The sequence below is a fragment of the Malaclemys terrapin genome, chromosome 2 (genome assembly GCF_027887155.1).
Source record: "Malaclemys terrapin pileata isolate rMalTer1 chromosome 2, rMalTer1.hap1, whole genome shotgun sequence".
Lineage (NCBI taxonomy): Eukaryota > Metazoa > Chordata > Testudines > Emydidae > Malaclemys > Malaclemys terrapin.
Window position 1 is genome coordinate 169,287,957 of NC_071506.1, and position 22,657 is coordinate 169,310,613.

The 22,657-nt window shown below is 48.1% G+C and overlaps 1 protein-coding gene across 1 annotated transcript in view; it reads left to right on the forward strand.

Annotated features, from left to right (window-relative positions):
* The first annotated feature begins 9,581 nt into the window (after nt 1-9,581).
* GALNT12 (polypeptide N-acetylgalactosaminyltransferase 12) overlaps nt 9,582-22,657 on the forward strand; it is a 94,567-nt gene continuing 81,491 nt past the window's right edge. Inside the window, exon 1 of the mRNA XM_054018521.1 lies at nt 9,582-11,592. Within this exon, the coding sequence (XP_053874496.1) occupies nt 11,204-11,592 (389 nt within the window). The 5' untranslated portion in view covers nt 9,582-11,203. The remainder of the gene's footprint in view (nt 11,593-22,657) is intronic.

Sequence of the window (22,657 nt, forward strand, 5' to 3'; positions counted from 1 at the left end):
CAGGAGAGCAGATAGTCTGCTTCACTTAAAGAGGCATGTGTATGGCTTGCTCAAGAAATCTTCATTTCACATTGACATTCTAGCCAATTATCACAATGTCCCATCTTCCATTTTTGGTTATGATTATTGAAACTGTTGTGGCAAGACAACTCTCACAGTATCTAGTATCAAATCTAGGCCTTTGTAAAATGGGGTACTGACTTGGGTACAGAACAGAGACCCCGTTGGTTGCACTGGCAGATATTCTATTTCTGACAATGGATGATGATCAGGTGTCCATGCTGATACTGAATCTATCAATTGCCTTTTGATTATGAGATGTTGACTCAACTGTGAATCACAGAGGGGTGGATGTGTCTTTCTTAGAGTAGCTCCATTTCTTCCTTGTGGAGCATTCTCAAAAGGTAATGGTGAGAAACTGTTCCTGCTGTGTGATGGAGCTTGCTTGCTAAGTTGCATAGGGTTTTGTTTTATTACCTCTCTTACAAAAGGGGGCTGTTGGGAGGGTTACTAAAAAGATATGGGCTGCAGTATTTTCTCTAAACTGCTGATACACAATTTTATGTCACCATTTCATCTGACCCACTCAGCCAGAGCCTATGGGAGAGAGGTTTTGGAGCCGGAGAAGCACCTGTCCGCTCGCCCCAGGGATCCATCTCTCTGCAGAGAGTGTCAGGAGAAGCAGGAAGAACTCCAGGCACTTGACGGCCATTGCACCAGGGCTGCTTTTTGTTTGATCCTGCATCTAGCTCCTTTGGAAGATTGATTGTGGGTCCTGTTTCTTCTACAGCTTGGAGAAAAAGTGGCGGGGAGGTGAAGACATATCACTTGGTATGCATCTGCAGCCAGGTCCACACCTTCCGCCTTTAGGCCCTGCAGAGGCTCCTTTACATTGCACGTAGTCTGGCATGGAGCACACTGGTGTGCTTCTCCCTCTGATGCCTCCAATATGACTGGCGGCTCTTTTATCATCACCCAAGAGGTCACCCCCAAGACTTCTCTGAGCTGCCAGACTTTCACCAGGACGTCCTTAGGACCTGGAAACTAGTTTCAGTAACCAAGTCCATAGCCACTGAGGGGGACAATCTTCTCACAGAAGCCCTGCCACACAACCCTTACCTTTGTGTGCAGGTGACGGAGTCCACTTTGGTGCACCAGAGGATGATCCTGGCTGGTGTCAACGGAACTTGAGACCTCCTGGACTACGTTCATAGAGACTAAGTGGACCCCATGGTGCTCAGCCAGTGTATGTGTTAGAACAAAGGCCAAATACTCGCCTATTATTTCAGCTGTTCCCCATGGCCATAAACTCCCTTTCCCATATATGAACATATAGCAAGACAATCAATCAAAGAGGCTCAACAAATGTATCCTATTTACGGCCCCAACAGATGTATTCTATATACCCCTAAAAGGGAATTTAAAAATTCCATAGGTCAGCAGAATGTATGCACGTTAAGTCATTTGTTACTGGGTATAAAAAAGCCTGCTCTGCGCTTGTAAGGTGTGCTCCTCCCTCTGGCATGAGTCGAGGGGGACACCCGCTCAGCTGACTGATCAATAAAGAACTTGAAGCCGTCTTCTAGACTCCCGTGCCTCCTTGGGGTAATTGGGCAGCTCCAGGGGGAAACGAGCCCATTTGGCTAACAAATGGCGACCACGAAGGGACTTCTCTCCCTGTAGAGGGCACTGACCGACGGCCGAGGGCGATTCCGAGGAGTGGCCACCTCGAGCGGTTGGTTTGCTCGGGCCTCGGATCGTCACAATCGGCCGGGGCGGCTGCGTCCTCTCTAAAGAGAACTCTGAAGGACACGGAAGCAAGACGGCTTCAGAAGGAGGGGAAGTCTGACTGCCGGACGCGGCCACTTCGGGCGGTAAGTGCGTTTACCTCCTGGGTTTGAGGAATAACGCCCCCGAGGTGTGGGTTGGACAGTGGAAATCCCCTAGGCAGCCTGTATACGGGAAGGTATGTTAACATTATTGTAGCTTTGTAAATGTCTTGTTGTTGTGTTTTTGGTTAAAGGGTAAGCAAATAACGGCCAATGAGTAACGTCACTAACTCCACTAGTTCATGGGCCGTTCTTAACAACTATTGGGACTTGGAGCAGCCTCAGGGATTGCTCTTGTTTGTGGGAGGGGTAATCTTGTTTCTCCTCTTGATGGTGTGTTGGAAGCCAAGATTGTAACTGATTAAGGGATCTGTGTAAAATGAGTGAGTGCCGCTGATAGGTCTGAGGCTTAAGCTGACTTCAGCCGCCCCAAGACTCCTGCGAGGGGAAACCCGGTGACCAGGATATCTTGATTGCAAGGGGGGTCAGCCGAACCTCGTGGCCCAGCGGATATCTGAGTTAAAACTAGATCCCTAAAAACCCCTTGATATCTTTGTCTTGAACAAACCCCTGGGTAGAACATAATGGGGTCCGGACAAAGCACCTTCTCCAGTACGCCCCTGGGGTGTATGCTGGAAAACTGGAAGGCGTTTAGACGCCAGGCTGATTATGGAACTGTATTATGTAAAGACAATCTTGTAAGATTTTGTACTCTTGAGTGGACAACCTTCGGGGTGGAATGGCCCGAAGGGGGGACACTCAAGCCAGAAATTGTACAAGCAGTACATAGCATTGTGACCCGGGATGGGCATTGGGACCAATATCCCTATATAGATATATGGCAGGACCTCGTAGCCAATCCTCCCCCATGGTTACAGAAGTGTAAAATACAAACTATTAAAACCTTAATGGTCCGTGCCCCTGTTAGAAAATCCTGTCCCCCTGTTAAGAAATCCTGTCCTCAGACTGTGATTCCTTCTGCCCCTGATCCTATGCCCCCTCCCCCTTTGTATCCTGGCCTCCCCGTTCTGGCATCCTCACTTGAAATCCCCACCCCCTCCTCTGAGGATAATGCCTCAACTGAAAGGGGTGAGCCAAGCGACCAGGACTTTTCCAAACGGGAACCCCCTCCGATCTCTCTGAGCTCCCAGGTGTCTAACCACACCAGGAGAAAGACTGGCCCTGTGACAGCTCAGAGCTCCGAAACTCAGTGGAACTTGTCATCTGACTATAACCCTGGGGATATTCGGTTTACCCTTATTAGCTCATCGAGCAAGGGTGGCCCGGTACTCCAAGGGCCCCTGCAACAGAATTATTTGTGTCCAATGCGGGAAACTGTAGCCCCTGAGGGCAATCTCACTATGGTATATGTTCCCTTTACCACTAGTGATCTATATAATTGGAAGCAACAGAATCCCCCGTTCTCGGAAGAAAGGGGCCTGCATTTTAGCCATGGCCCTAAGGGAAGGATATGAAGAAAGGGGGGACAAAGTTAAGGGACGGCCAGGGCCACCGGGGCCCCCGCCTGGGTCGAAATCAGTGCGCTATCTGTAGGAAAGAGGGGCACTGGAAGAATGAATGTCCCCGGTGACAGGCCATGGGAAAGGAACGTAAAGATAAAACCCCGTTCCTTCCCATCCTCTACAACAGTACAGGATGTTCAGGGGAGGGATCTTCCCCATAGGGAAGCCGAGGGACCCAGCGGCCCCTCCTGGCGGCACAAGCTGCCAGTCTGGATCCCACGGTAAAATTAATGTGGAGGGCTGCCCAATTGAAGCCCTTATTGATACTGGGGCCACTCTTAGTTTGTTCCCCCTTAGTAAGGCTCCCCGAGGTAGAGCTCGGGAATGTGCCATGGTACAGGGGATAGAGGGACAAACTACAGCTTTGGAAAAAACTTTGCCTCTCCTAGTAAAGGTAGGGGACCGCCAAATTTCCCACCAATTTGTTTGCAGCCCCTCTTGCCCCATCGCGCTGCTCGGATGAGATATTCTTACTAAACTCCAGGCAGAAATCTCGTTTGATAAAGGGATTATGGAAGTTAGAATCCCTAAGCAGCAGTCCTCAAATTACCAGATGTGCCAGGGGAGGAATGAAGAAAGCCAGCTGTCAGGGGTTAACCTTGAGGTTTGGGCAGAGGAGGGAGGCGTCGCTCGAGCCCGGAATGCTTCACCAGTGCATATTTCCCTTAAGGAAGGAAGCAGCCCGGTCCGAATTTGACAATACCCTCTTAAGCTGACTACTAGAATCGGGTTAAAACCTCTGATTCAAAAGTTTCTGCAGTGTGGGTGGATCAGGGAAGGCACGTCCCCATATAACACTCCGATAATGGGAGTGCCTAAGCCTAATGGGCAGTATCGGTTGGTCCAGGACCTGAGACAGGTTAACAAGTTAATAGAGGCTCCCTATCCAGTCGTCCCAAATCCCCATACTATTTTGGGCCAAGTTCCCAAAGAGCACAGTTGGTTCTCTGTAATAGACTTAAAAGATGCCTTCTTTTCCATCCCCCTTGATTTGGAATCTCAGAAACTGTTTGCCTTCGAGTGGGAGGACCCAGATACTCACTATAAGGCTCAATACCTCTGGACCGTGGTCCCACAGGGACTTACCTGTGCACCCGAGATTTTTGGCAGCCAGTTAAGAAGGGACCTTGCCCCATTCCTGGCTAGACAACCCTCATGTAACATAGTCCAGTATTGCGATGATTTGCTCTTAAGTACTGAAACAGAGGCAGCCTGTAAAGAGCAGACTGTAAAACTCCTGAATTACCTTGGGGCACAGGGGTATAAGGTCTCAAAGGAAAAAGCACAATTGGTTAGGCGACAGGTCACTTTTCTTGGGTATCATTTGTGCCAGGGAAGTCGTAGTCTAGGTAAAGAAAGAATCCAGGTGATACTCAATAGCCCTCAACCCCGGCACCCCCGAGAATTAAGGGCTTTTCTGGGATTGACTGGCTTTTGTCGGCTCTGGATCCCTGACTATGGGGGAAGAGCCAAACCACTGTATGAATCCTTAACTAAAGAAGGTCTGCTCCATTGGATGTGGGAGATGGGAAAAGCATTTTGAGAGCTAAAAGAAGCCTTGGTTCAGCCTCCCGCTCTAGCCCTCCCAGACCTCCGGAGGCTGAACAACGTAGATATAATACTATGGAAACAGGTTTCCGGGTTGCAATCTGTCTTGTTGCAGCTTTATCGATACGCGGCGCCATTCCAGGCTCTCCCCTTGGACCAGACCGTGCATCCGTTCCGGATCGGTGACCAGGTCCTTGTCAAGAAGTGGAAACGCGACCCCCTTACACCACGGTGGGACGGCCCGCACACTGTCTCGCTCATCAGCCAAACTGCGGTCAAAGTTCTCGGGAGCGACAAATGGACACACCATACACGGGTAAAGCGGTTTCTGAGCCCTAGCCTGGAGACTGAACTAGCAGAAGAGGACACCGGCCCTCTGCCCACCCCGGCTCCGGACGCCCGGGGTGGCACAGGTGAAGACTCTACCTGGGAGTACCAGTACTTGGACGGACTAAAGGGACTGTTTAGAAAGAGATAATGAAATTGCTGCTAATATCTTTGTTTATATGCTTCCACCACTATTATGGTTGGGAGAATAGGTTTTTATAGCTAGGGGAGACAATAGCGAGTTCCTTCAATCTTAGTAGCTGCTGGGTTTGTGGAGGTCCAGGGGATTGGAATGAATGGCCTTGGGTAGCCCAGCCAGTGCAAGCTAAATGGTGGATCAGTAATTTAAGTATAGTCCACAAAGGAACAGAAGTTTGGGATGAGGATAGTAGCCCTTGGTGACTCTATTCCTCTGAGATGGGGATCCTTTGTCTAAACCGAACAAAACAAGAAGGGGTATATGTGGGCAAAAGCCAATGTGACTGGACCCTATCTCTAGGATTTGACTGCTATGATCACCCTAGTTGCCATACGTATGACTGTTCTAAATATCAGGGACGATGGAACCAAACCCACGTAAAACTCACTAATCATAGCTGGGTACAATGTTCCTACCAACAGCATACTGGCGAAGGCTGTAAGGCAGTTGGACAAGATGGGTTCTTTGATGCCCTCTTTCTAAGTTGCCAGCGAGATAATACCGACAGTAAGGATCACGTGGTACGCTGGTATCAGTGGGCATGGCAACATTCTAATGGAACTCGGGTAACCCATTTTAATCATTTTTGGTCTACTACCAATAGCCCTAAATTTGGTTGTAATTGCGTTTGGAAGGAAGGGGCTGGGGCCTGGAAATGTGACTACTGTAATCCTGACGGTACATCTATTGTATTAGGGGGGCCCCTGGAGAGGGGTAACTCTTTGTATTACGAAGAACCGGGCCCCGAGGACTACCCCAAAGCCTGGGATGGCCCCTTTGCGAATGGACAATGGGCCCTAAAAGGCCATTACTGGATATGTGGGCAACACGCTTATCGGAGATTGCCTCCAAATTGGTCAGGAATATGTTATGTTGGGTACATTAGGCCCTTGTTCTTTCTACTACCCCAAATTCAGGGAAATAAGTTAGGAATTAAGGTATATGACGATTTGATTAGGGAGCGGCGGTCCGTTGATTCCGCATTAACAGCTGGAAGCTCCCAAAAGTGGGGAGCTCAAGAGTGGCCCCCTGAAAGAATTATACAACATTATGGTCCAGCCACATGGAATCCTAATGAGTGGATCTCAGGGGCCAGGGAGCCCATTTACAACTTGAATCGGATAATTAGGCTGCAAGCCATCTTAGAAATAATAACTAATCAGACGGCTGCAGCTCTTGATCTCTTGGCCGATCAGTCCACTCAGATGAGGAATGTGCTCTACCAGCACCATCTAGTTCTTGATTATTTGCTGGCAGAGGAAGGGGGAATCTGCAAAATTAAACAAATCTAATTGCTGTTTACAAATAGATGATAATGGAAAGGCGGTAAAACAGCTAACAAAAGAAAGGAGGAAACTAGCCCATGTCCCAGTCCAAACATGGGGTGGGTGGAATACGGACTGGTTCCCGTCCTGGTTACCGCAACTGGGATGGCTCCGAGAAGGCCTTCTTCTCTTTGTACTCTTTATTACAACCCTATTATCCCTAGCTTGCTTTGCTCCCTGTGTAGTTGCATTAGTCCGACGAATGGCTAATCAAATTGTACGCCAACGCATGATGGCACTATATCAACCAGTTAAAGTTGAGGATTGGGGGCCATAGGGCTCTCAAAATGCTTTTAAGGGGGGAGAACCTTGTTAGAACAAAGGCCAAATACTCGCCTATTATTTCAGCTGTTCCCCATGGCCATAAACTCCCTTTCCCATATATGAACATATAGCAAGACAATCAATCAAAGAGGCTCAACAAATGTATCCTATTTACGGCCCCAACAGATGTATTCTATATACCCCTAAAAGGGAATTTAAAAATTCCATAGGTCAGCAGAATGTATGCACGTTAAGTCATTTGTTACTGGGTATAAAAAAGCCTGCTCTGCGCTTGTAAGGTGTGCTCCTCCCTCTGGCATGAGTCGAGGGGGACACCCGCTCAGCTGACTGATCAATAAAGAACTTGAAGCCGTCTTCTAGACTCCCGTGCCTCCTTGGGGTAATTGGGCAGCTCCAGGGGGAAACGAGCCCATTTGGCTAACATATGGGATTGCCCACATTGTGTGTTCCCCGTCATGTGCTCTGGAAGGTGAGGGCAGCCTTGCGTCCCATTTATCTCAATTTTCTCCATCAGGTCATCTGGGAGGGTGCTCCCTGCCCACCCCTTAACCTTGGCCCCCTATAACTCGTCATTGAGCCCCGTCCTGCAAGCCTCCCCCTACATCCCACCTGAGCCAGCTGAATGACATCCAGCCAGTCTGTCTCTGAGCCATGCCCAGAAAACCTCTGTACAAGCTGGTACTTCATACCATCCACTTCCAGACCTTTATGTCCTGCCCCAACTGGGAGGGTGGGGAATCCTGGTGGGCCAGTCTGTACTCCACTCTGGTGTTCTAGAGCCTATTGGGATATTAGTTGGCAGCTCCTCCATGGAGCTGTAAGCACAGGAGTGTACCTGGCACAGGTCACAAAGTCCCTTGACACTAGGGTGACCAGATATCCCAATTTTATAGGGACAGTCCCAATTTTTGGATCTTTTTCTTATATAGGCTCCTATTACCCCCCACCCCCCGTCCTGATTTTTCACACTTGCTGCCTGGTCACCCTACCTGACACCTGTTCTTTCTGCAGTGAGTGGGAGACTCTGACACACGTCTATGTAGAGTGCATCAAGTTGCAGCCCCTTTTCCAGCTTCTCCTAAACTTCTTACTGAGTTTCTGGCTGCACTTCTCCCTGCACTTCCTCATTTATACACACCCCTTTCATGGCCCCACAAAGTCACAGGACCTCCTTGTCAACCTTCTCCTGGCCAAGATGGTCATCCAGAAGGAGAAAGCTGGATGGGGGGGGGGGGGGGGGAGGGCACACCCAGTAGTCAGGGTATGTCTGAGTGGATGGGCAAAGCCTCTAGTGCAGTGATTCTCCAACTTTTGTACTGGTGACCCCTTTCACATAGCAAGCCTCTGCGTGCGACCCCCCTTATAAATTAAAAACACTTTTAAAAATATTTAACACCATCATAAATGCTGGAGGCAAAGTGGGGTTTGGGGTGGAGGCTACCAGCTTGCAACCTCCCCATGTAATAACCTTGTGATCCCCTGAGGGGTCCCGACCCCCAGTTTGAGAACCCCTGCTCTAGTGCTCTACTTTTACAGAGTCCTCTGCTGGGGTGGTCTTGGTAGGTCCCCCACCTCCTGAGCAGGGAATCTTGGAATGAACACTCTGCTATTGCACGTAGGGGTGTTTCACACCTCAGAGCTGTTGCTCTAGGCTGTCCACAGACACAGGCAGATATCATAGTCACATTTTCAAGCTTTCCTTTGCGCCTATGAAAATTAGAAAAATGTTTTAAAATGAAAGCTAAGATACTGATGTAATCACATGACTTCAGGAGCTGGGATCCTAGGCACAGGCCTACTCTGTCTATGCCTTCATCTGGTGTTGTCTGGGGGTGAAAGGGATGAGAATTAAAGTCAGGTGTACACTATAAAGCCCAGCTATGTCACTCAGGGGTGTGAGAAATGCACACCTCTGAGCAACGTAGTAAAACTGACCTAACGCCTGGTGTAGACAGCACTAGGTTAACAAAAGGCCTACTGCCTCTCAGGGAAGTGGATTAATTAGTGAGTAGCTACACTGACATGTTAGTCATGCCATTGTAGCGGTTTAAGTGTAGAAATAGCCTAAGGGTTTTTCATGGATACAAATGAATTAGCATTGTTGTGAAATTTTAGGGACTCTTGGGAAATTTGGCCCTATTGTGCCATAGAATGAGTATTGCTAACCCTAAACATTCAAAAACCACTATATGACGTGTTTTTTCCTTTGCTTTGAGCCATTATGTAAGCGGGGGAATGGTCCCGTTATTGTGGGGAACACTACCCTGGTGAAATGGGCTAGCGAAAGGATCTGAGTCCTTGCTGCACTTCTTTTACCCAGAGGCCTGTCTGACCTCAAGAGTTCCCCTTCCACTCTCCTGTCTGGCAGAGTCCTTGTAACCCCAACAAGGCTGGGCCCAGGATTCCTGGGGGGCTCAACCCCCAACTTTGTCATGGTCACTTAGTACACCCTAGGCCCTGCCCTCACTCCGGGGTGCTCCCTCTGCACTGGATGCTTTCCTGACCCACTGATCATTACATACAGTTCAAAGCAAACACAATTTTATTAAACACCAATCAATTTAAAAAATAAGGAAAAAATGGGAAAGGTTAAAGAAAAACACATGTCACTGTGCGCGGTTATCACAACCGGCGTCTCTGGAATGTAAGGGAAGTTCAGTCTGTTCCTCACAAGTCCCAGGCCTATTTCTCAGGCCCTGGCTGAGGATGCTGCAGGTCGGATACTTGCTCTGCAGGGATGCTGCAAGTCAGATACTTGCTCTGGTGGTGGCCACACGCTCTCAGGGTTTAGGTGACAGGACCCTTCTTCCTAGTGTTGCCCCCGCCCCACTGGGGTTACGGGGACCCTCTAAGTCTGGCCTGCAAGGCCTCGTGACTGGGGGCATCTCCCTGCACTGGGCCCACTGCCCAGGGTCCCCCTCGCTCTCCCCAGCTGCTCACTGCACTCAGCTCCAGACTGCTCCAGCCCCACTCTGCCTCAGCATGGCTGCTGCTGCTACTGCTCTGCCTCCAGCTCCCTGGGGTGCTCCTCTGGCTCTGGTTGCTACAGCTCTGCTCCCAGTGCAGGTCTGCTCCCTAGGCTGCTTCTGTGACTCTGCTCCCAGCACTGACCTGCTTCCTGGGCTGCTTGTCTGGCCCCTCTGGTTCTGGTTGCTGCAGCTCTGCTCCTAGCAGCTTAGCTTGGGTCCCTGCTCTCTCCTTAGCTCAGCCCCACTCTGTCTGACCCAGGCAATTCTGGCTCACACAGAGGACGGGACCTCCTGGCCTCCTGACTCCCTCATTAGCCTGCCCTCCCTGTCAATCAGGCGGACCTGGAGTATTGGCCTCTCCCCTTGTTTCTGAGGACTGTCCGTATCAGGGTCCTGATTTCCGATTGACCCTTCCCCTTACTTTTGGTACTGGGAGTTAGCCATTCCCCCCTCCCCACCACACACACTGAATTTTAGTAAGGGGCCCTACAGTCCCCTTACATTTAGTGTCCACTTGGGTCACATTTTCCAGGTTTTCTCTGCAATCAGAAGTGCTAGAAATAAAGAGAGGTTCTTAATCCCATGACTCCAACTGCTAGGTCTTTTAAGAAAAACGCCAAATACCATGAAGCTTGCAATAAAACGTGCACCACGAAGTGCAATTGGGTTTTGACGATTAGTGTTGGTAGGAGCTCTTCCTGTTACTGTGAAGCTCTATCAAGGACAGATGCTTCAGGTGTTGAGCTCCTTCCTGCCTGACATTTACACTCTGAGGACGCTTTCCTGTCAACGAGCAGTGATTTGTTTGTATTTGGGAAAAGGGAGGCTTCTTCAGCCGTGGGAGCATGGCTAGGAGTCGGACCTCTGGAGCAGTCGGTACAAGCTGAGCAGGGCAGCAACACTCAGCTCCCCCTTGAAAGAGTTCAGGACGAACTCTGAGCCTATTAAATGTAGGCAGCGGGGGCTGGGTTTCTCTTGCTGGGCTGACGCTTCCCTAGGCTGCTCCGCCCGCCTCTGCCCTCCAAGTTTTGCTGGCAGTGGGGCGGGGAGAAGGGAGGAGCCGCTGGCGGAGATCCGGCAGGGTTTCCTGGAGGGGGAGCTTTAGCGCCCGCTCTCGGGTAGTTGTGCTGCTCCCAGGTTTGTGAAACTTTGCAAAGTTCCCAGGCCGCCCGCGGGCAGGAGCGCCCCCAGCGCGGGCATGGTGGGGCTGGCCGGCCGCGGCAAGTGGTGGGGCAGGCGGGGCCGGACCCCCCGGGGAGCAGGGGCGTTGCTGGCCCTGGGGCTGCTGGCGGCACTGGGTTTCCTGCTGTGGCGGCGCGTCCCCCCGGAGAGCGATGCTGCGCGTCCTGCCCGCGGGGCCCCCCAGCCGCCACTGTCCGGGGACCCCGAGCGCCTGCGGAGACCCGTGTACGAGAAGCCGCCCCTGGAGCCTGGGGCGCTGGGCGAGCTGGGCCAGGCTGTGCGGCTGGAGCTGAGCCCGGCCGAGAAGAACCGCCAGGAGGAGAGTATCCGGCATCACCAGATTAACATCTACCTGAGCGACCGCATCTCCCTACACCGCCGCCTGCCCGAGCGCTGGAACCCGCTGTGAGTACGCTGCGCCCTGCCCGGCACTCGCTCTGTGCGCTTAGGTGCCGCCTGCTTCCCCGCCGCCCTCATGGGGTGGGTTCCCTTTTCCTGGGCGCGGCCGCCCTCTGCACACGCAGGCTCCCACTGGCTGCAGCCAGCCACTCCTACTCCGCGCCCCACACAAACGCGGCCCGAGATCCCCCAGAAGTGCTGCTGAGCTCGGTGAGTCCTCCTGGGTCTGCCAGGGATCTTGGCCCTGCAGACTGTTTAGTCGCCTCATTTGCCCTTGGTGACTGACTGAACTGAGCATTAAGTGCCATTTTGTGGTTTAAAAGATGTACAGCCAACACATCAGGAATTAAGATTTATAGAATCAGAAGATTAGGGTTTGAAGAGACCGCAGGAGGTCATCTAGTCCAATCCCCTGCTCAAAGCAGGACCAACACCAACTAAATCATCCCAGCCAGGGCTTTGTCAAGCTGGGCCTTAGAAACCTCTAGGGATGGAGATTCCACCATCTCCCTAGGGAACCCATTCCAGTGCTTCACCAAGCTCCTAGTGAAATTGTGTTTCCTAATATCCAACCTAGACCTCCCCCACAGCAACTGGAGACTATTGCTCCTTGTTCTGCCATCTGCCACCACTGAGAACAGCCTAGCTCCATCCTCTTTGGAACCCCCCCTTCAGGTAGTTGAAGGCTGCTATCAAATCCCCTCTCACTCTTCTCTTCTGCAGACAAAACAAGCCCAGTTCCCCCAGCCTCTCCTCATAAGTCATGTGTCCCAGCCCCCTGATAACTTTCGTTACCCTCTGCTGGACTCTCTTCAAGTTTCAGAGGGGTAGCCGTGTTAGTCTGAAGAAGTGAGGTTCTTACCCACGAAAGCTTATGCTCCCAGTACTTCTGTTAGTCTCAAAGGTGCCACAGGACCCTCTGTTGCTCTCTTCAAGTTGTCCACATCCTTTCTGTAGTGGGGGGGGGGGGGGAATGGACCAGAACTGGACACAACACTCCAGATGTGGTCTCACCAGTGCCGAATAGAGAGGAATAATCACTTCCCTCCGTCTGCTGGCAATGCTCCTACTAATACAGCCCAATATGCCATTAACCTTCTTGGCAACAAGGGCACACTGCTGACTCATATGCAGCTTCTTGTCCACTGTAATCCCCAGGTCCTTTTCTGCAGACCTGCTGCTTAACCAGTCGGTCCCCAGCCTATAGTGGTGCATGGGGTTCTTCCGCCCTAAGTGCAGGACTCTGCACTTGTCCTTGTTGAACCTCATCAGATTTCTTTTGGCCCAATCCTCCAATTTGTCTAGGTCACTCTGGACCAGGGGTTCCCAAACTTGGTTTGCGGCTTGTTCGGGGTAAGTCCCAGGCGAGACACGAGATGCTTTGTTTACCTGAGCTTCCGCAGGTACGGCCCCACACAGCTCCCAGTGGCCGCGGTTCGCTGTTCCCGGCGAATGGGAGCCGCAGGAAGGGGCACAGGCCGGGCCACTGCTTCCTGCAGCTCCCATTGGCCTGGAATGGCAAACTGCGACCACTGGGAACTGCGAGCGGCCATACCTGCGGACGCTGAAGTAAACAAAGTGTCTTGCGGCCCGCCAGGGGCTTACCCTGAATAAACCACAAACCAAGTTTGGGAACCCCTGCTCTGGACCCTATCCCTACCCTCCAATGTATCTGCCTCTCCCCCCAGCTTAGTGTCATCTGTGAACTTGCTGAGGGTACCCTATCTATCCCACCGTCCAGATCATTAATAAAGATGTTGAACAAAACTGGCCCCAGGACCGACCCCTGGGGCACTCCGCTTCGTACCGGCTGTCAACTAGACATCGAATCGTTGATGGCTACCCGTTGAGCTCGATAATCTAGCCAGATTTCTATCCACTTTATAATCCATTCATCCAATCCATACTTTTTTAACTTGCTGGCAAGAATACTGTGGGAGACCATATCAAAAGCTTTGCTAAAGTCAGGATATATCACGTCCACCGCTTTCCCCATACCCACAGAGCCAGTTATCTTATCATAGAAGGCAATCAGATTGGTCAGGCATGACTTGCCCTTGGTGAATCCATGTTGACTGTTCCTGATCACCTTCCTCTCCTCCAAGTGCTTCAAAATGGTTTCCTTGAGGACTTGCTCTATGATTTTTCCAGGGACTGAAGTGAGGCTGACTGGTCTGTAGTTCCCTGGGTTCTCTTTCTTGAGACTGTTGTTTTTGCTCCTTAGTGCAGTACATGGAACTGGTCTTTAAATCTTAATTTAGTAAGGTAGACTAGAAACAGTCCGTGTACCAGTACAGTGGTACTAGATGACAGCAGTCTGCTCTCTGAGCAAAGTTAGCTGTTGAGTTTAATTGCCAATTCCTTACTAATATACAGGCTTCCTGCCCTGTAGTAACTTTGCATATGATTTTTCAAAGTGTTTAAAAATGAATGACCCTAAAACTGTTGGACATCGTATTGTATTTTGTATGCTTGTTTAAAAGACATGGAAATAGCATATTGGCAATGTGCATATGGAGATGGGTGAGGGTCAGTTTCCTTAGACTGCACTAGCAATGTAATATCCACCTTAAACAAATATTGTTTAGTGGAGCATATATGAGCAATTATGCCCAAGAACAAATATTCTCAAGTTCAAACCAGTGCCGCTTACCATTAGCTTCTATCATGAGCATAAGATATGGCCCTCTTGTGTATCCACACACAGAAATGTTCCTAGTGGTGCCCACCTTGCAACCACTGTTTTGGGTTAGCCTTACACAAAACAAGACTAACAGCTATACGGTCTGACACTGAGAGTCTCCACTGGTGCAATGCTAGTGGGGGTGGGGACTGCTGATGTAGTAATCTTCACAACACACATAATTTTTCTACTGCTGCCCCACAGTGCACAAGAATCTGTTATTCATAGATTCATAGATTCATAGATTATAGGACTGGAAGGGACCTTGAGAGGTCATCGAGTCCAGTCCCCCGCCCGCACGGCAGGACCAAATACTGTCTAGACCATCCCGGACATGGTGGACTAGTAGTCTGCTTTCTAAAACCACCCCTAACTTTACAAATAGTGCTGCACAGGCCTTGAAGTTCACTTGTGTGCTGTTTCCACCGTATCTTTAAACACTTATGTGAAGTTTTTCTTACAGTAGTGGCACGCCTTAATGTTGGCTATCATACGAATAACTCAGGCTGGTCGGAGGCCAATATTCAGGCTCTGATAATGTTCTAGGAAGCAAAGAAGGTTCAGAATCAGTTCAACTGTATTATGTAATATCCCATAATCAGGTAGCAAAGCAGGGCATAGCCACCTAAAGCACAAGTTTCAGAGTAGCAGCCGTGTTAGTCTGTATCCGCAAAAAGAAGAACAGGAGTACTTGTGGCACCTTAGAGACTAACAAATTTATTAGAGCATAAGCTTTCGTGGACTACAGCCCACTTCTTCGGATGCATATAGAATGGAACATATATTGAGGAGATATATATACACACATACAGAGAGCATAAACAGGTGGGAGTTGTCTTACCAACTCTGAGAGGCCAATTAATTAAGAGAAAAAAAACTTTTGAAGTGATAATCAAGCTAGCCCAGTACAGACAGTTTGATAAGAAGTGTGAGAATACTTACAAGGGGAGATAGATTCAATGTTTGTAATGGCTCAGCCATTCCCAGTCCTTATTCAAACCGGAGTTGATTGTGTCTAGTTTGCATATCAATTCTAGCTCAGCAGTCTCTCGTTGGAGTCTGTTTTTGAAGTTTTTCTGTTGTAATATAGCCACCCGCAGGTCTGTCACTGAATGACCAGACAGGTTAAAGTGTTCTCCCACTGGTTTTTGAGTATTTTGATTCCTGATGTCAGATTTGTGTCCATTAATTCTTTTGTGTAGAGACTGTCTGGTTTGGCCAATGTACATGGCAGAGGGGCATTGCTGGCACATGATGGCATATATCACATTGGTAGATGTGCAGGTGAACGAGCCCCTGATGGTATGGCTGATGTGATTAGGTCCTATGATGATGTCACTTGAATAGGACCTAATCACATAATCATGTCATCATAGGACCTAATCACATCAGCCATACCATCAGGGGCTCGTTCACCTGCACATCTACCAATGTGATATATGCCATCATGTGCCAGATCTGTGGTCTGCAGAGTTAAGGACAATAAGGATTTTTTAAAGTATATTAGGAACAAAATGAATCTTAACAATAGTATTGGTCCAATATTAGCTGGAAATGATAGAATTATCAATAATAATGCAGAAAAGTAAGAAGCCTTCAATAAATATTTCTGTTCTGTATTTGGGGAGAAATAGATGATATAGTTGCATCATATGAAGATAATTTTTCCATTCCATTGGGCTGTCTGGAGGATGTTAGACAAAAACTACTACAGTTTTTAAGTCAGCAAGTCCAGATAACTTTTATCCAAGAGTTTTAAAAGAGCTGGCTGAGGAGTTTGCTGGACTGTTAATGTTGATGTCAATAAGTCTTGGAACTTTTGGAGAAGTTCCAGAAGACTGGAGGAAAACTAAAGTTGTGAAATATTTAAAAAGGGGAAATGGGATGACATGGGTAATTATGGGTCTGTCAGCCTCACATTGATTCCGGGCAAGATAATGGAGTGGTTGATGTGGGACTCAATTACACCTCTACCCCGATATAACGTGACCTGATATAACACAAATTCTGATATAACACGGTAAAGCAGTGCTCCGGGGGGGGGGGAGAAGGGGGCTGCACACTCCGGCGGATCAAAGCAAGTTCGATATAACGCGGTTTCACCTATAACGCGGTAAGATTTTTTTTGGCTCCTGAGGACAGTGTTATATCGAGGTAGAGGTGTATTAAAAAATTAAAGGAACATAATATAATTGATGCCAATCAACATGATTTTATGGAAACTAACTTGATATCTTTTCTTGATGAGATTATGAGTTTAATTGATAAAAATAATAGTGTTGATGTAATATACTTAAACTTCTGTAAGGAGTTTTCCTTGGTACCACATAACATTTTGATAAAAAAAAATAGAATGATATGAAATAAACATAGTACACATTAAATGGATTAAAAATTGGCTAGCTGATAGGCCTCAATGTAATTGTAAATGAGAAATCAGCATTGAGTGTGTTTGTTTTTAGTGTGGTCCCACAGGGATTGGTTCTTTGCCTACACTATTTAATGGTTTTAGCATTTACCTGGAAGTATACATAAGATCATCACCGATAAAGTTTGCAGATAACGTACAAATTGGTGAAGTGGTAAATAATGAAGGAGACTGGTCATTGATACAGAGTGATCTGGATTGCTTGGTAAACTGGGCACAAGCAAATAATACGTGTTTTAATACTGCTAAATGCAAAAGTGTGTGTGTGTGTGTGTGTGTGTGTATATATATAAACAAAGAATGTAGGCCATACTTTGAGGATGGGCAACTCTATCCTGGCAAGCAGGGACTCTGAAAAAGATTGGGGGTCATGATAGATAATCAGCTGAAAGTCAGCTCCCAGTGCAATATTGTGGTTAAAAGGGCCATTGTGATTCTTGGATGCATAAACAGGTAATCTCGAGTAGGAGCAGAGAGAAGATTTTACTTCTGTTTTTGGCACTGGTGCAATTGCTGCTGGAATATTGTGTTCAGTTCTGGTGTCCACAGTTCAAAAAGGATGCTGATCAGTTGGAGAGGGTTGAGAGAAGAGCCACAGGAATGATTAAAGGATTAGAAAATATGCCGTATGAAGATAGACTCAAGGAGCTCAATCTATTTAATATAACAAAAAGAAGGTTAAGAGGTGTGTTGATTACAGTCTATAAATTATTGCATGGCAATTTTAAAATCAAGATTGGATGTTTTTGTCTAAAACAGAAGTTCTCAACTGGGGGTTCGCAGCCCTCTGGGGGGGGGGGGGGGCACAAGCTGGTTTCAGCGGGGACTGTGAGCCCTGGTGCCCCATGGGGCAAAAGCCCAGAGCCCAGGGGTGGAGTTGGAGGAACATCAGTCTTAACCAAAGCAGGACAGTCCTGGGGGACAGCTCCACACTTCCCACACCTCCTCCTCTTCTCCTCCCACCGAGGCCCTGCCCCCTGGCCAGGTCAGAGACAGGAAGCCGGAGCTGGGCAGTGTGGAGCTGCTGCTCTGGCTGGTGCCATCCAGTGGGCAACTGTGGTGCTCCCCCACCTCCTTCTGTTGCTGGTGGCCGGGGCTGCGGCTGCTCCTCAGCTCCCACCCCTCTTTGAATTCTGCACAGCTGGTAAAAGCTGCCTGGGCATGGGGACCCGGCTCCGGGGCTGGCAGAGCCCTCAGGGAGCAGTGGGGCTTCCTCCTGGCACACAGCCCCCAGCTACCTCTGACTGCACCCTGAGCAGTTTTAAAACTTTTTGAGCTGAGCCTTCCCCACCCCCCTCCTTTGAGATATAATTTTTGGTTGTGTCCCTCCGCTCACAACCCAGACAGTCTGGGTAGCCTGCTGAGGTGAGTGACGGGGTGGAGGTGGCCTCCCTGGACCTTGCAGTGCGGAGCTGGTTTGAGCTGTACTGGTCCCTGCTCCTCCAAAATAGAAATCAAACTATGCCTATGCCCAAGAACCACCCCCACCCAGCGACCGAAGCCCAGAGCCCCACGGGGCAGAAGCCCGGGCGCCCCACAGGGCTAAAGCCCCAAAGCTCCCCCGTCCCTCCCTGCCCATTGGCTGAAGCTCCGAGGCCTCTCCCCCAAACAGGGCCCTGGAATTTTTATAGCATATTGCAGGGGGCGCGACAGGGCTGGAGTAAGGGCCTCTACACACCCTTACACATCTTGCTTTTCAAATATCCCTCCTTTCAAGGGATGTCACTCATTTTTAGTCCCAAGTTATCTACTTTTCACACAGTGTCCCTTTACTCTTGTTCAAAATTATTTACATTAGAAATAAAAGTAATGTAGCTGAGGTTACAGAAAGTCATTTGCACTAAATGAAAGAATTCCATGATGTGTTTGAATAATTTTTTGTGTTCCTTATTGTGGGTCTTTATCACACACTGTGTCCCAAATTTGAACCTTAGCTGGTTGAAAGGTATGCCCCCCACATGCAGCAGTCTTGTTCTTCTTGGGATGATAGTGGCAGGGTACCCTTACATTAGAGTGCGAAACAGTATTCTTTGGGCCTCTCTCCTGCCTAGACCACCAATTTCTGTCTTCAGGCAGGCTGGCTTCTAGTCAGGAGAAGGGAGGACTCATCCTGCATTCACCTGAGCAAAGGACTCTGTTCTAGGGGGCTGGAGTTTCTACCATCACTACCTCATCAGAGAGGCGGTAGGGTCACTTATACCACTCAAGCTGTAGGCTCTCTAAGTGTTGGCCTCCCACTCCCACCACCACCACCACCATTCCAGCAGAGCTCTGATGGGGCAGAAGCAAGGGGGCCATTCTCACACAGAGACTTTTGCTGGAGCTGTGTTGGCAGGGAGCCACCCTGCTCAAAGGGGTCAGGCTACTCATATTCACTTTAAATTTATTCTTCTGTGTGTGGAACAAATGACTGCTCAAGTATAAAACTCATGGTCCAAATTCTCTGCTGTTGTAAACTGGCTCAGTAGAGCACATACATCACTGGAGAATTCAGGCCTGTGAACACAGTCTCTCCCACTCTGACCCCCTTTTCTTCGTCCCCACCCCCATTTTTATTACCTCTTTATTCATTCATTCCCTTTGCTTCCTTCTTTATTTCATGACTCATCTACATGAGAAAGTTGCACCAACCCTAGGCACCAACTTTTCCCAGCAACAGTGGGTGCTCGCGCCCCCGGCCCTGCCCCAACTCCACTCCTGCCCCAGCCCCATTCCAACACCTTCCCCAAAGTCCCCACCCCAACTCTGCACCTGCCCTGCCCCTATTGGACTCCTTCTCCAAATCCCCACCCCAGCCCTGCCTCTTCCCCAAGTACGCCGAGTACGCCACATTCACCCTCCTCCCCCCTCCGTCCCAGTGCTTGCCACCGCGAAACAGCTGTTTTGCAGTGGCAAGCGCTGGAGCTAGGGGGAGAAGCGGTGTGCTCAGGGGAGGAGGCAGAGGTGGAGGTGAGCTCGGGGGCGAGGCAAGGAGCTACTGGTGGGTGCAGAGCTCCCACCAATTTTTCCCCATGGGTGCTCCAGCCCTGGAGCACCCACGGAGTTGTCGCCTATGGCACCAGCTGTGATTTTAAATCTTTTTAGTTAAACCAGTGCAAACCCCTGTGTTGACACTTATTTCAGTTTGAGTGGCTTATTTAGGTTTACCTTTAAACCAGTTCCTAATCGACCCAAGTTAAACTGAAATAAGACACTTTTTTAAAAGCAAAGATTGTGTGCATTCACTGGTTTGCACCGGTTTAACTTAAATCAGTTCAGGAAAGAAAAAGCGAAAAAAAAGCAATAGCAAAAAAAGCTATTCATGTAAACGCTCAGAAATGTGAGTAGGGATTCATGGAAGAACATATTGGTCTGAGGAACATAAAGTGAGGGTCACCTTTAAAAGGCTGGACAAGAGTGTAGAAAGACTTTGGCATGACAGGACACATTACTACAGGTAGACAAGAAAAGGATTCAGGAATATATAAGAAAGGAGAGAGTACGGAGTACAGTGAGGTAAATTAATATTTGTTTGAAAGGGTAAGAGAAATAGACTGTTGCTCTAACCCATCATTTGGTCTCTGCTCTGCCTGACCAGTACTATATCCTCAGTCTAGACAATAGTCCATATTGGACTACCTCTAGCCTTCTGTTCTCTCACAATCATCCTCAGCAAGATGATGAAAAAGAAATAGCTTACCTTAAAAAGTTGCATTGTATGTGAATATTAATATTGCCACTGCTTTTATACTTAGAGGGGCATGTAAGCTTGATTGTATGTATTAAAGTTATTTTTTTTTAAAGCAAATGATCCACATATTTCTATGATACAGATCTTACAGCATCAGTTCACTTCCCCAAAAAATACAATTTAGTTCCATAGTTACAATCCCACCAACTGAAAAACAGAATATATTAATTGCATAATAACTCTCCGCAACCTTCCTCATCACACTGTTTTCTCTATTCATGATTAATAAAGACATTTTAATAACATAAGAAATAGGTGCATTATAGCATGTGAAAAGTCATGTTACTGCTCTGTATGATCGATGAAGAACACAGCCGAAGAACTTCAGGCCTATATCAATACTATGCCACCTCTACCAACTGTATGAGCATCTCATCTTAAATTGCCTGTCATAATTCATTGACAAGCACCTAATCCCAGAGCAAGCTGGATTCCACCCAGGCAAGTCATGCACTGGTCATGTGCTGAATATCACTCAATACATCAAAGATGGCTTTGAAAAAGATATGGTAGTAGATGCCTTGTTTGTTGACCTATCAGCAGCATATGACACAATGAATCAACAATGGCTCCTCACTAAAATATACAACATGATGAAAGATCATCACCTCATATGGCTGATATAACCTCTGTTAGAGAACTGACGTTTTTATGTTGAACTATGCAAGAAGCGGAGCCAATGGCAGCACCACAAAAACGGCCTACCGCAAGGGAGCGTACTCTCGCCAGTACTTTTCAACATCTTCACAAATGACTACCTGATCCATCTCGGCACAAGAAATGTTATCTAAGCTGATGACCTACGTGTCAGTGCTCAAGCCAAGGATTTTGTCTAGATTGAAGCTATGCTAACATCAGTGCTGTCTAGGCTTTCAGTTTAAGACAGAAAATATCATATTGCCTCTATATAAATCCATCATATGCCCACACCTTGAATACTGCGTGCAGATGTGGTCGCCCCATCTCAAAAAGATATATTGGAATTGGAAAAGGTTCAGAAAAGGGCAACAAAAATAATTATGGATATAGAACGGCTTCCGTCTGAGACGAGATTAATAAGACTGGGACTTTTCAGCTTGGAAAAGAGGCGACTGTGGGGGATATGATAGAGGTCTAAAATCATGAGTGGTATAGAGAAAGTAAATAAGGAAGTGTTATTTACTCCTTCTCATAATACAAGAACAAGGGGCCACCAAATGAAATTAATAGGTAGCAGGTTTAAAACAAACACAAGAAAGTATTTTTTCATACAACGCACTGTAAACCTCTGGAACTCCTTGCCAGAAGGTGCTGTGAAGACAAATACTATAACAGGGTTCAAAAGGGAGCTAGATTCATGGAAGATAGGTCCATCAATGGCTATTAGCCAGGATGGGCAGGAATGGTGTCCCTAGCCTCTGTTTGCCAGAAGCTGGGATTGGGTGACAGGGCATGGATCACTTGATGATAACCTGTCTGTTCATTCCCTTTGGGTACCTGCCATTGGCCACTGTCAGAGGACAGGATACTGGGCTTGATGGATCTATGGTCTGATCCAGTATGGCCATTCTTACGTTCTTATTACATCAAGAACCAATTGCATGCCAGTCCAGACAAAATACAAGTGAGTCTCTTCTATTTTCATAATTGTGAGGCCAATAGACAACTCAACATCATCTGGAATGGGGTATCACTTCCCCACTGCTGGAATCCTGTCTACCTTAGAGTGACACTAGACCATTTTCTTTTCTTCAAGGCACGCATGGAGAAGATAAAAGGCAAAGTTAGCATGCAGAATAGCATACTCAAAGAGCTTGCAAATTCAAAATGGGGAGTCAACGCACCAACACTAAGAGCCACTGCACTTGCACTTTGCTGTTCAATGGCCAAATACGCATGTCCAGTGTGGGAAAGATTGTCTCATGCAAAAAAGCTGGATCATGTTCTGAATGATGGTTGCTGCTATATCGCAGAGTGTCTAAAACCATCAAATGTGAACAACTTTTATGTGCTTGCTGGAATTGATCCACCAGATATCAGGAGATTGGTCAAAAGCAAAATGGAACGATTATGACAAGCCAAAGATACCAGACATCGGTTGAATGGCTGCATGCTGGCAGTGAGATGCCTGAAATCTTGGAAAAGGTTCCTGGCTGCAATGGAACCACTTAAAAAAAATCACTGACGGCTACCCAGTTGGAAATGTGATGCGAACAGCTAAAATTACTCAATGCAGATATCAAAATTCACA